Below are 14,568 nucleotides of genomic sequence, written 5' to 3' on the forward strand. Positions count from 1 at the left end.
CCCCCTCAAATTCTTGTTGGTTTCCTCAACGCTCGTCACATGGACTCGTCTCATGATGCCGACTTCTCTCATCCTCGCGACGTGGAGCAGCTTCATCCATCTACCGGAGAGTTGTGGGCTGTGAAACGAAGACGTCTCGGAGCTCCACCACCTACTCCTCGAGTTCTTGCTGTAGATTCAGGTCGTCCCGCGAACTCCTGGAGTATCCATCCTTCGTTCAGCGCACGATCAACTGCCCGTGATGAAGCTGATCAAGAAGCTACTTGGCGCGTTGAGTCTGGAACTGTCGATGCTGCCCTTGCCGTTGCAACTCATCGTTCCGTCGGCACCGGGACTTCTTTGGGCTTTCCGGATCTGCTCGCCCGCGATGTTGATTCCCTTCGCAGAGGTACATCGCTTCTGGCTCCGATTGAAACCCCTGTAAAATCGCGAAGTAAGTTCATCAATGTTGAAATCAACTAGTAACTTCGGTCATTTAGATTTGGCGTCTGCTAGTGAAGTTTCTCGTTTTTGCGAGACTTATCGTCATGACCGTGTTTATCGTCAGCTCGGGTTGGAGCGGTATCTTCCGGTTCTCGGCCACAATCAGCCTATCGACGATACCTGCCACGCGCTGTTTCGCCCAACCCCTGACTCTCGGTTCACCGTACCACTTCTGCCGAAGTCATCATCGCTTGGTCTTCCCGGTCCCGACTACTATCCTTGCGAGTGGCCTGATCGCTTCTGCTCTGACCCTGACTACGCTGGATACGACATCGAGGAAGACATACAAGCTGCTCGCGACGCGTTTGCTGCTGCCGGAGGCCAGATGCATGTGCTGGAGCATACTCGAGTTCGTCACAACGTGGAGTTGTTTGATCACTCTCGCGTCTACCGAACTGTAGTCGTAGTTCCTCCAGGTACGATGTGAACCGTTCAACTAGTATTCAACAAGTTCTAGATAATGATGTCCGAACGCAGGGCAATCTTCTTCCTGATCCGCTCGAAGTTGGCTTGTTCGATCAGCTGACCAAAGGTGGCTACGCTGATGCTTCTGTTCTTGATCGTATCGACTTCGGCAAGTCGCTCTGTACTCTAGGATCTCCAACCGTTCTTGATACTGCTACCGGAACTGGTTTCTTGGTGAGTCATCGTTTTCGCGCAGATTTTTGACTTCTTCTTTTCAGTCCGAGCTGTTGGATGATCCACGTTACTGGGATCCAGAGCGCGGTGTGACCCGTCTTGCCGATTTGTTGTCGCCGATTTTACGATCACGGGACTGGTTCGACCCTTCTTCTCCTCTTTGGCGCCCCGATATCCAGCAGATTCATCATCGGAACGACTGCTTGCACTGGGGTTATCCGCTCACTGAGGGTCTCGGTGAGAATCCCTTCGGATACGAAGGTTTCACGTTAGTGCTTATTAACTTCTGCACTTTCTAATAATTTTATTTTTCAGGTTGGCTGACACGATCTTCGCTGCTTGTCGTCTTGAGCATCTTTATCCGAAGGAGACTGATCGTCGGGTCATCTGCTTGATTCTTGGCTTGGATGTGAACTCGATTCGTCCACTGTTCCTCATCTCGCCATTTGAGATGTATCAGCTTCAGCTCGCCAACATGATCCGCCCTTACACGCTGGTCAATCGAGATGACGGTGACGTACCACGTGATCCTGAGTGTCCTCTTGGACGAGAACGACTCCGGCTTCTCGATGTTGGTCATTGGTCGACCCAGGCGGCTGATGTCGACGCACATGGCTTAGGAGTCCTCGAAGTTGCCTTGATTGGACTCTCCGTTCTTGCAGCTGAGTTCTCCCTGACGCCAATCTGCTCTCTCGATGGTGAACCGGCCTTCTATTTTGATCATAGGGCGCGGTTTCATGATGGATTGATCCTCAGCGGTGGCAACGGTGGTCTCAAGCGAGGTGCTTCATTTCTCGCAGCTCTACTTTGTGGCTGTCGCCCGTCCACCGATGCTGATCCGTCAACGATTCGTGATGGTGCTTCCGGTTCTGGAACAAGCAAGGAAGTGTCGGCTCCGAAGTGCTACTACGATGCAACTACTGGACGCCGATTCCCGCCCGTTCCGTCGTTGACTGGACTTCGTCCTGGCGAGTCCGTTGTGGCCCCGTACCAGTCCAAGTTCGTGCGATCCACCGCTTTCTCCGACGAAGCCGAACCTATTCGTCATGTTGGCATGACTGGCTACTCCTTGAAACGACTTGACGGTGGTGAGTCTTCCAGTCGAATTCTTCTTGGAGTTCCTCGACTCACTTATGTTCGTGAGTTTGAAGGTGAGTCGACCCTCTCTGTACTTCATTTCGTGACTTGTGATCTATTTAGCAACCGGAGCCGCTGTGTACGCCACTGTGAAGCATTTGCAGCAGAAGGGATCGTACTCGATGGGTGAAAGAACTTCCAACCGCTTCCCATATCGTAAGTCGATGAAGACTAGTGGGATGAAACCCATTGAATCTTGAATTCAGAGCTTCTTCCTGCTAGTTTCCAGGAGTGGTACGCGGCTGGAGCTCATTGTAAGTACTATGGAGGTACAACTCGCGACGTTGTCGACACGATTCTCGGTATGTTATCCGATGCCGAACGTCTGACTCTCCACGGTGGTGAATGTCTCTTCCCCTTGTTTCGAGGTCGAGAGGTAAATGTTTCTGGTAAGTGTAGTTTGTTGGTGATTTGATGTTTTACATGATTTGTACTTGATCCGTTGGTTTTTCATCTTGTTTTAGTTCACTTCGGACGCCGTGCTACGTTCGCCAGGAGCTCGACTCGCGGCTTGTGTCACCGCTACGCTTCGGGGCTTGCCAAGTATCAACTCGACGAACGTGGTGATCCTGTCGGTCTCAATGAAGAGGAGCGTGAAGCTCTGCTACGACGTATTGATGCTGATAAAGCCTCAGCTCTTGTCCCTCTGGCGAATCCAGCCGGAGAAACTGGAGGAACTGTTGAATCCTCGACTGCTGAAGATGATTCGAACTTGGCCGATTGAGCATTATGCTCAGTACTCCGACCTCATCCAACGTAAGTTTTATTGTACGTCGTAGCAAGTTGACAACGGAGTTTGTAGTGATGGTGTCCTCAACTGGTTTTCACCCAACTTCCGACTGTTCCATCTCTACAGAAACTACCACGGCGGCGGCGAAGAAGCAAGATGAAGAAAAAAATTTGAAGAGAACTGTTCCTACTCTGTAGTTCCATGTACCAACGCTTGATCGAGTTCCAAACTGCAGGCGTAATAAATTTACCCGTCGTGGCCACTTACATGTAATCTTCACTTCTGTAGCGATCTGGTTCTCTTCTTGTCCTTGAGCTTGTGCGGATCTTTAGTTTATCAAGATCCGACTCATTTAACGCAGAAGAAGATGCTACAGAGTGGAACGAGCAATCCTCGCTCGACTCGTTGTTTTGTACAGTTTCGTCTGTCTCGTTTAGATCTGTTTCTGGTGAAGCTGTCCACACTCCCGTGTCTCCTGTTGTTAGTAACCGGCTCACGATGTTGTTCGAACACCAAAGCCCGAATGAGGATTTCAGCGTCTTCGACGGAGTTGATTGCTTCGGTGAAACTTCAATTTCTGGTGCTGGCGTCGGTGGTAATGTCGATTTCGGCCCGAGGGAGATTGCTGAGTCATCGAGAAGGTCGATTCGATGAGCTCTTGGTCCCAGATGGTTCTCGTCGGCTTCTTCCCATACTGACACGTCTTCAGGTTGCATCAGCCACAATCTAGCCATCGGATTCGACAGTAAGTTATCGCTGACTTTGCGGACCGTGTCTGACACGATTGTGTCAATGATGTCGAAGGATATTTCTCGGGGTTTGACGTCGTTCTTGGCGTTGAACTTTCTAGCGAGGCACGTGCGACTCTTCCAGTTTATCTCGACTACTTTCCATAATCTGTCGTAGTCTTGCTTGTCCCATCTCGTGCTTAGCCTGATGATATCACCTATTTTTAGAACTTGTTCGTCTTTCTCCGCCAGCTTCTTGTCGTCAACGATCTTCAAGGGCTTGTTTTTCAACTTCTTCGCCGCGTTCCTTGAATCAGCTGAAGTTCTTCGCCCTTCTCTCTCTTTCTCGATCTGAGAGACGAGGTCGTCTACGCTCATCCTGATGTTATCCTGCGTGCCGATCTTTCTACCCGTGAATAGTTCGACCGGGGCAAGCTTGCCGTGCCCCAGCGTGTGGTTGTACGAAGCGATGGCGTTCTGTACAGCTTGTGGAAGTTCCAATGATCTGTCGTTCAGCTGAGCGTTCAACAACTTGCTCAAGACTGCTATTCTTCCGTCTTGTTCTGGAATGATGTTTTTGCTCATGTGCGTACTCTCGTACAGCTCGACTTCCATGTTCAGCTTCGCCAGTCTCGACTTCGTTTCTGCGCTTCGATGAGCTGCATGTTTGTCACATCTAATGATGATTCTCGTGGACTTGCTCTGTAGTGGCGCTAGAAGTTGCTTCACTAGGGTCATGAAATCGACGAAGTTTCCTGTGTTCACGCTGCTTCTGTCGGCCAGTGCTACGCCGAAGCGTGTGATACCCTCGGTTGCGAAATACAACTTGAAGGGCTGGTTGTTCCTGTCCGTCCTGTTGATTTCGTCCACCAGTATCAGCTCTCCGATCCTTTTAGGCACTGGAACTGCCTTCAGAGGCTGTGCAACCAGATTGTCTGGTTTCTTCATCAGGCTGCACTTGTAACAAGATGTTGTGAACCTCAGCGCGTGCGTCTTTATGTTGGATATCTCGAAGATCTTCCTTGTTTTATCGGCTAGCTGTGTTGGAGATTGGCAAGTCGTGGCGTTGTGAACCATTCTACACATCTTTACAGCGTGAGGCTCTGGTATTATCACCAAGTCGTATTCTTCCGTTCCGATCCACTTTTTCATCCGCAGATGGTTGTTGACGATCCTGGCTTTTCTGCATAACGTCGCCAGTTTCATCTTTTTCGGAGGAGGATTGAGCTTCTTCTCGATGTGTCTCAACGCTTGCTTCAGGACTGGATCCGTTTCTTGGATTTTCCTGATTGCTCCGCCGTCCTTCAAGAATTCCTCCAGCGATCTCGGCTTCCGCTTCGACGTTACGTAGCAGACTTTCTCGAAGGCTTCCTTCTCGTAGTCAACTTCATCTACCCAAGAATCTGTCATGTTCCATGCTACATCTTTCATGCTTTCGTCGAATTGGTGAACTTGGATTCTTCTGACCGCTTGGTAGTTCTTCAACTTGCTGACCTGTGTGTCGATTTCTTCTAGCTGCTTTTCTGACACGAATGGTACTTCGTTAGAGCTGGGTGTTCTTGCGATTTTGCAGATCTGGCAATCGTCGTTGCAGTCTTGCATGTGACTCTTGCTTCTCGATATGAAGTCGCACCCAGATATTTCGATGGACTTTCCTGGAAGGTGAACAACTGTTACTTGAAGTCCGATGATGCTGCGAAACAGGTTGTTTATGGTCACGATGTCGGATGGACATCTATTCTCGGCCCACCTCTTCGCGATACAGTATAATGGTCTCGAGTCCGTGTACACTACTGTAGGCCATTTCGACTCGATGATATACCTTCTCCAGTAGGTTAACGCGCCTATCATCCCTGCCGTTTCAAGCATGCAGCTGCTCGCCTTGAACTTTCGTTCTGCGTCTGGGCGTTTTCTCGAGTAGAACTCGCAGACTACGTTCTTGCCGTTCTCGTCCTTCTGGAACAGTATCGCGCCGCATCCGTCTGCTGATGAGTCTACCACGATGTACGCCTTTTTCTTCGCGTCGAATGGAGTTAGTTCCATCAACTTGTCCATTGATTTCTTGGCTAGTTCAAGTGCTTCTTCACTTTCTTCCGTCCAGTTGATCTTGACTTTGCCGTCGCCGTCAAGCAGCTTTCTTAGTGGCACCAGGTACTCCGTTGGTCTGTTCTGGAACTTCGACAGTGGAACGAGTACGCCCAAGAAACTTCTCAACTCGCTGACGGTGGTGATCTTCTCTCTCGAATACTGGCGGATTTTGTCTGCTTGATGAGGGCTTGGGTAGATCTTGCCGTCTTTTATCACGCTTCCCAAGAAATTCATGCGTTCAGGACAAACGAAGATCTTGCTTCCTTTCAGCGTGAGCCCGTAGTATTTGCATATGTCGAGAAATCTTGAGATCACCCTCACGAACTCATCTTCCGTTTCTGCAACTAGATGAATATCGTCTGCATACCTCAAGCACCATTTCTCGATCGGGCTGAAAATCCTCAAGAATGCTTCGCGCATGAATCCCATCGAGGCGATCCATCCTTGCGTGCATCTTGTATACACCATTACGCCTTGGCGCGGGTGATATACGCCGAACCATTTCCACAGGTCTTGGTTCATCGGTAGTTGGAAAAACGCGTTGCTGACGTCGCACTTCATCGAATACTTGAACTTTGACGCCTTCGCCGCTTTCTGAAGAATGTCATGGAGATCGTCCGTTACCATCGGCGGTGTTTTGCTCCATTTGTTGACCGTGTTGTGCGCTTGTGTGACGATTCTGGCGCTCTGTGCCAGTGGAATTGCGTTCCCATCATCGTCTTTCTTGGACACAACCATCAGCGGTATGATGTTACGTGGTCTTATGCCGTATTCGTCGGGGAACACCAGTATCTTGTCCCTGTACAGCTCGTCGAGATGGTCACAGATCACGTCCTTTTTCTCTTCGGACTGCTTTTCGTGCTTTCTTCTTGGACCGATGTTCTCCTCCTTGATTTCAACGTTCATTTCAGCGTTTATGTTGAAGTTTTTGTTGAGGCATCCGATCCTTTTCTTGAACACGACTGCGTACTCATCGCTCTTGAAGACTGACCACAATCTCTTCGCTGAAGCTTCGCCTACATCTCCCATTGTTATATCATCAACCGTGGTAGAATTCTCGGCTTTTTGGCGCATCTTTTCGATCTTCGCCTTGTAGATCTTCCTCGAATCTGGTTCGAATTTGGTCTTGTCCAATTCATCTGCTTCTCCAATCTTCCACACCTCCTCGGTACCGTAGAAGACTTTGCCAGCATCGTTAAACGTGACCGACTTCTCCACAAGATTGACGATGGTTTTCCCCTTCAGATGTGGGAGGCCCATCAGCAGACCTTGTAGATTTTCGATGACTACAGCTCCTTCGATCCAAACTCGTTTGTTGTTTATCACGATCGCGAAGCTGGCCACCTTGTTTCTGTTGAAATTGTCGAATACGCCGAGTCTTTTCCCGGCGGCGCATCTTATGTTCCTGCTCTCCCATCTGAACAGGTGCTTTATCTTCTTTAGTGGTTCCAGCCCGATACATGTACATTCAGCGCCAGTATCGAGCTGTACGTGCAGAGGAACGAGGCCTTCGTCATTACCAGATTCTGCTTGAGTCCAGAACATTGGGATGTCCTTCTTGTCTGTCGCAGTAATCTGGTTGACGCTTTCTAGTCAACTCAACTGCCACATTCCAGCTCCTCCGTTTTCTGATGCCGAATCGCTGGAGCGCTGTTCATGGACTTGTCCGACTTGTTCCTCTTTCTTGTGCATCGTTCTTATCATCTTCAACGCCTTCTTTCTATTAGGGCAGTCGTAGGGCTTGTGATCGTACACGTTCCATTTTCTGATGGCTACTTTGCAGTGCCAACATGGAGTGCTTTCTTTCTTGGAGCCGGCTGAGTCCTTGTTGTCCTCATTGCCGTCCTTTGGCTGCTTCTTCGCGCGATCGCTGTCATCTCGACCGTTGGAATATCGACCTCCGCGACCACCGCCGCGACCTCTGCCGCCGCCTCCGCCTCTTTTCGACCCTTTTGACTTATCACCGATCTTCGCTACCAATTCCTCGTTTTGATCGTGATCACCACTTTCTTCAGTTATCTTCTTGACCGTTGCGATTCGCTTCGGGCATCTCCTGATTTCCGCGGCTGCGATTTCTTGGTAGATCTTGGCGTTCTTGAAGAATTCAACTGGAGTCGACGTCTTCCCCGTTTTTTTGTGGAATTCGTCTTCAATTTTCTCGATTGTTCTAGCGTCCACCGTGATCAGCGCACAGCACGTTGCAATCCTTGACAAGATCTGGGTCTCAGCTTCTTTCTCGCTCAACGTTTTCTTTGAGCCGATGGCGTTGTTTCCTGATATCTTGTCCGTCCCCTCTGACTTACAGAGGTTCTTTTTGAACTCCGTGAAGAACGCTCTAGTCATCGTGGTGAAGTTCAACCTGCTGCTGTTGATAGCCATCATATTGCGGAGGGACTCCATAGTTGTGACCATGTTCCTTCCTGTATTCAAGCATGCTGCGCTGTCGTTGTGAACGACGGTGTTGGTGAAGTGTTCAAGTGAGTAGAATTGACCTCCTTCCGCTACAGCATCCCGGAGTACTCTTATCTCACCTTCACTCCCGTTTAGTAGAGCCAACATGGCTTCCCGCGCTAGGCGAGCCGCCTCTCGAAACTTGTCTGCGGTGCTCTTCTTGGCGTTCTTGATCTTTTCGAAGAAGTGCGATGATTTCTTGGCTGCTTCTTTCTTCGCTTCTTCGGATGATATTCCTGGATCCCTGACTTCTAGCCAGTTCCTGGTTTCCAGTACGTACGCTCCATTCGTCACGAATTTTAAGTAGCCGCTGTCATCGTCCTCTACGTCGTCTAAGTCCTGCAGGACTTTCTCGCTGACCATTTTCTCGAGTTCCGTCATCGAAACTGGGATCCCGTAGCTTGGTAGAACTGCACCGCTCGTGTCATCCGTCGACCATAACCACCGGCTGTTGGTAATCATGTCTCCCGGAACTTCCGCGGTTCCTGCACTTCTCATTACTGCGATGATCTTGTCCTTCAGACGGTTCCTATTTGCTAGATCGCGAGGTTCAATCATGCCACTTCCCGCGGCGATTATCGAGCTTAGGTTCTTGCTTGTCATGTTCTTCGGGGTAGTTCAACTTTACTCGTGAGTTCAGACCTTTATCAGTCACCACAAAGTGGTTCAAATAACTTGCAAAAGGCTCACTTCCTAAGCTAGAAGACCTGCTGAAAGAAGACAACAATTTTGTAGTTGCCAGAGCCAAAGAGCACCTGGACTTCAAACATGTTATGAACAGAACTTGAAAAAGAAGCTCACCTGTGGGTTGACTCTCTTGGAATGAGGTCGTCAACTCCACAGGCAAGATGCACAGCTTGATAAACAAGGGCGCCAAACGCGAGACTTCAACCGAATTCGATCTTCGCTTGATTTCGTCGCTGAACTCTCGTGAAGGGTCGAATATGCGGGTCGCGCTATCTACTGCAATCTGCAGTAATTTTAAAGAAATCTTAAATCCGGATTTATTCTACACATTTGGAGTTGCTCAGGTGTTTCATGACAAAAGGAGCAAAAGACGGAGAATATGGCTGCAGCTTGTTTTTGTTAGAATTTCTGGGACGGGGCCAGTTACGATACTCTTTATGAAATTGTAAAACTCGGGCTAGGGAATACCTTCATCTTCATCCCAGCTTCTTTCTCATAGCTGTCTCTAGAATAATCTATCCTTTTCGGCTTATCTAGAGACTTTGTGAAACTTTGATTCTAGATAAGTTTGAAAGCTTTCCTTTCTAGACTTGAAGCCGTGGCTAAAGAAGTTGTCTTTTTCTTTCTCACTTTTGAAATGGCAAGAGCGGAGCAGGAGACGTACGAAGATATTGAAGAGAGACTATTGCGATTAGAGGAAGATGAGTGTCCGAGTTACCGGAACATGCTGTTCATTACTACAGTGAATGCTACCCACTTTGTATGCACAAACTTTTGGTTCACATTTCCGGACGGGTTGAGAGTCTTCCTTGTTCACCAGTTAGGTGGTTCATGTCAACCGGAGGATCTGAAGGAGAATGAGTTCCCGATTGGAATCAAATGCCAGAACTGCGACGTCCGAGGGTGATCTACGTCACCGACAAAGAACTCGTCGTCTCAAAGAGAGAACTAACCACGAAAGACGGCTATTATCCAACTCAGTACCATTCGATCAGAAAAGACTACCTTCGACGAGTTCGATTCGATTCCTATTCCAGAGTCACCATCCCAAAGGCTAAGCACACTTGTAAAGCGAAGTCGATGGCTTATGGATTGACGATTTTGCTAAAAAGCAAAATCTATGCTCGCACTGAGTTGCCGATAACTCCGGAGGACGCCGCTAAGGAATTACTAACTTGCCCCATCTTGCGTCGGATAGGAACGGAGTGATATTATAGATAAAATTTAGTAATAGGCTATTAGTAATAGGATTCTGAGAATACTTCTTTTATCATCTTCAACAAAGGTTTCGATCTCAAAATGATCAAAATAGCGTGTGAAAACAGAACGAAAATGATCAAGAGAGGACCGAAGAAACCAAAGAAAGAACCAGCAATAATGGATTCTGAAGAAGAGCAACTAAAAATTGCAGACAAGCCAAGCTCTTCGTCTCCAATCCTAAGATCTCAAACTCGATCGGGCAAAGAATTTGTCGGGGCCAAAGTATGTAAACTGGAGAAAGAAGATGAAGAAGAAGGAGAAATCAGGTAACCTAAGGAAACGAGACTAAATTACAATTTTATCGATAGAACGAAAGAGCTTGATGAATTATTCGAAAGACTGGAAAGGAAGAATGAGTCGGTTAAAACAGAAAGGTCAGAAGTCAAAGTTCCTGAGCTTGAAGTGGATTTACTTCCTTTGGAACCAGTTCCCTCTTTGGACCAAGTGCCATGTCTAGAACCCTTGCCACTCTTTGGACCTGAGCCACCTCTAGAACCATCGCCACTCGTTGGACCTGAGCCACCTCTAAAACGATTGCCACTCGTTGGACCTGAGCTACCTCTAGAACCACTGCCAGCAATGGAAGAACTGGAAGTTCAAGTTAAACAAGAAAAAGAATCACCGAGGGACTTTTTTCTCAGAGAATTTCGACTGGAGATAGAAGCTCTTTTTCAAAAGTCTTTGATTGACCATGAAGACTTTGCGACAGCTTTCATTGATCGGCGGAAGACGATCCTCCCGGAGTGGATCTCGAGCGATCGCTGTGGTACAATTATTGATGCTCTCAAAGGTTTTTACTCTTTTCTTACTTTTCAACTAACATTCCTCACAAGACATGCAGAAAATCCTAAACAATGAGGATATGGAAGAAGAATGCAGCGAAAAAGAAAACTTGATAAGTTTGGAGACGACGATGAATACTTTGATGGCTTTGCTGACTGAATAAAAATGCTACTAAAAATATTTGAAATCAAATTCTTTACATTATTGACTTATTCCGAATAAGTTATTCGCATTATAACACACGCAGTCGAAGTCGTACTGTTATAACAAGATTAGCCTCAGTAAAATCAAATTATCAGCGTATTTAACAGTGCATTGTAGCAGTGAGCTTGAGGAGAAATAAGAATGAGTGAACTTTAAAATGGCCTTTTTTAAGAAAGAATCTTCGGGATTCAAGGGGGCAATCCATGAGTTTGGCAACAATGTCGGGCCTCACGGGACTTCCTATTTACTCCTGGAGAATAAGAAGCGTCAGTCGATTTGGCAAGTCATCTTCATCCTCGGAATCGTTGGAACGTTGTGGACATGTGTAGAGGAACCAGGCTCATTTCAGTTTTTTTATTTCATCGAAAACAGCTGATCCTCGAAAAAGTGTTTGAACCATTTCAACAAGTATGAATCTAACATAAAATTCCGCAAGAAATTCGGCGGCAAAGACATCATTCTTCCTCGCATAGTTCTCTGTCTCAACTCGATCCACTCGCCAAAAAAGATTGACCGCAATTACCCCTGGATGCAAAACATTACTGGTTTGCTGTACAGTGGGGCGGATACTCCAGCTGAACTGTTCGACTCGTACCATAATGGAATCCTTCCGCTTTCTCAATTTATCAAGTCTGAGTTCACAGCGAAAAAGATTCCCGACGAGAAGAAGCGCGCGGATATGATGAATTCGTTCATCCATTTAGTTCCCTACACAGATCTTTTGAAGAACACCAGCGTCTACAATTTTATAGAAGAAACGAGCTCCGACTTCCACGTTTATGCCTGCCGCGTCGGCCCGGAAGATTGTTCAAAACAGTGGAAAAGCGCGCATTTCCAAGAAGGAAAATGCAAAGTCTTCAATCCGATGATAAACGTCTCCACTTTGAACATTGTTGTCGGCTACGAAGGTGACGACTGGGGCCCTGGATGGACGAACTTCATGGAAGGGTTGTCGATGTTCTATACTGCAAACTATCAGAAAATTCTGAACTTTCGAAAAAGCCTTCAAGTGACTTCGAAATCGATTCCGATTGTAAAACTGGTGCAACAGAAGAAACAAATGCTCGGTGCTCCTTATTCTATCTGCAGACATCAGAATGAAGGACGCTTGAAATTCCTGCCAGAGAATACGACCTACACTGAAAAACACTGCATTTTTGAGTGCAAAATTCAGATGGCCAAGTTAAAAATCTCACTCTTGACTTAATTTTCATTCGATTTTACTCGGCCCATGTTAGTACTAGATGAGTGCTCCTGTTATCTCTCCTTTGCTCCTGCCGAACGTCGCGATCCAAATATCCACAACTGCACAATCTTTGACCATCTAACGTGCATCAAGCCCATTTTTCGAGTTTTTCAAGAAATGCAACAAACCAAGTGCAATTGCGAACCTGACTGTGAGTCAACAGAGCCTTATTCGCAAAGAATCCACTACGGGTAGGACAGTTTTAATTAGATTTAGTGATCCTTTTAGGCATGCACACAATAAAAACTCTGTTATCGCGAGGATGAGCATTGCATCGATTCTTATAATTAGGGATGAAACTTAAGCTAAGAATCAAATAATGTGAACTTACGTTCTCATCCCTTTTCAGCGATGGATAACGTTCTCGAAGAACGAAATGAAACAGCTGACTATCCTTTTGCCAATCGTGTTTCCAAACGCTTCTTTTTTATAAAGCTATCATGTTTGTTAACCCGTCAAAGCTAGATTTATCTCTGACGTTGGCGGAAGTCTAGGTCTCTTCATGGGCATCTCCGCTGCATCATTATTTGGCATTCTGGAGTTGTCAGTCATGCTCCTTGTCACCTTGAGCCAGCGAATTTTCAACGAGTTCATGCCCAAGTTGTTTAAAAAAGAGAAGAAATTGACGAAAGAACAGAGCAGGAATGGTTAAACTTACCTTTTTTCTTGCTAGAAACTTGAGAATATAAAGAGAAAAACAAAAGTTGAAACTAAAAAAAGCTACGTGAATAACATCAGCTACGGAAATGTGATGCCATACGATTATGGAATTTCGAAGGACTTCGAATACATCACGAATGCGAGCAAAACAGTGAACTCCAAGAAGCGTGATATTCGACCAGTTGTCGTTAAAAATATCTAAACAAAATAAATAGCAGTAGCAGTTCCCTTTATCAATGTTGATGGTATGTGTTTGAAAACCATAGATTTCAGCGCTCGAGAGCATGATAATATTTAACTTACCTGTTTCATAAAGATATTTAATTCAGTATACCTGAAACAAATGTCCATGGATCGGTATTGACTGCCTCAGTTGTTGCTTCTACTGAGGATGAACTTTCAGTACTCGTTGTGGATGATGATTTAGTTGTAGTAGTTGTTGTCTTTGTAGTGGTCGTTGTTGTTGTCGTTGTTGTGGTTTTAGTTGTGGTTGTGGTTGTAGATGTGGTTTTAGTTGTGGTGGTTGTGGTTGTAGTTGTTGAAGTTGTTGTTGTCGTTGTTGTTGTTGTGGAAGTAGTAGTTACCCTCTTTGTTGTAATTGGAGTAGTGGTGATAACTGACGTTGTTGTTTCTTCTTTGAGTGTCGATGTAGATGTTGTATATTCCGTAGTTGTGCCCATACTTCCTCTTGTTGTCGTTGACCAAGTTGTTGATGTTGTCTCTTCGGCAGTAGAAGTCGTTGTAGTTGTAGAAGTTGTCTCAGGAAGCGTTGTTTCAACAAACGGAACAAATTGCGTAGTAATTTCTTCCGGGTTCACGCAAAATTTATCCGAAATAAAAGGCATATCATCGGCGCATTGATCCTCCGACTCGACGATTTCCAACAAGTTTTTCAAGTTACCGGCGATCTTCTCGCAGCTCCAAGGTTTGCTTCCATGTCCAATCATCCAGTGGCCAATGCCTCGCATATCTCCACAATTTCTGCTTTCTCTTCCAACATAGTAGCCGTAGAAAATGACGAATCGCTGGGACTCTGGCCAGGGGCCACCGACATAGTAGGGACGATTCGTTGTTTCGTCGAAGCCAGCATAAGTGAAATAAACATTTTTGACGCCACGGAAAGAGACTTGGAAGGAGCCCGTACAGCAGCCGTACTCCTGAAGACATTGGGCACCCTCGTCCGATTTGTCTGAGCACTCAATGAACTGGTCGCATCTTCTTCCGTAGAGCAAGGGTCGCCCATTTCGACATGAATCTCTGCTGAACTCGCCAAACTTTTTGCAGCTGTACATGTTGTACACTTCAAGAGCGTCGATAGATGTCATCATTTCGAAGTTGCCAAGCTCGAATTTGTCCTTTCCGCCGCGCGGCGTGATCGTGTCTTTGTGGTTCATCGAGAACACATGGAAGGGATACTGCATGACGGATCGAGTGTCGTAGGGCTTAGTTCAGGAATGCGAAACTTTCAGAAA

General features: G+C 46.7%; 1 protein-coding gene across 1 annotated transcript; it reads left to right on the top strand.

Annotated features, from left to right (window-relative positions):
* Window positions 1-10,232: 10,232 nt before the first annotated feature.
* On the top strand, window positions 10,233-11,155 carry LOC145699446 (uncharacterized). The gene is made up of 3 exons (XM_081776719.1): window positions 10,233-10,469; window positions 10,512-10,993; window positions 11,037-11,155. The coding sequence occupies exons 1-3, from the start codon at window positions 10,243-10,245 to the stop codon at window positions 11,147-11,149; spliced, it is 822 nt and encodes a 273-aa protein (XP_081632845.1). The 5' UTR covers window positions 10,233-10,242; the 3' UTR covers window positions 11,150-11,155.
* The last annotated feature ends 3,413 nt before the right edge of the window (window positions 11,156-14,568 follow it).

Source organism: Oikopleura dioica, chromosome 2, assembly GCF_907165135.1.
Source record: "Oikopleura dioica chromosome 2, OKI2018_I68_1.0, whole genome shotgun sequence".
NCBI classification, from domain to species: Eukaryota; Metazoa; Chordata; class Appendicularia; order Copelata; family Oikopleuridae; genus Oikopleura; species Oikopleura dioica.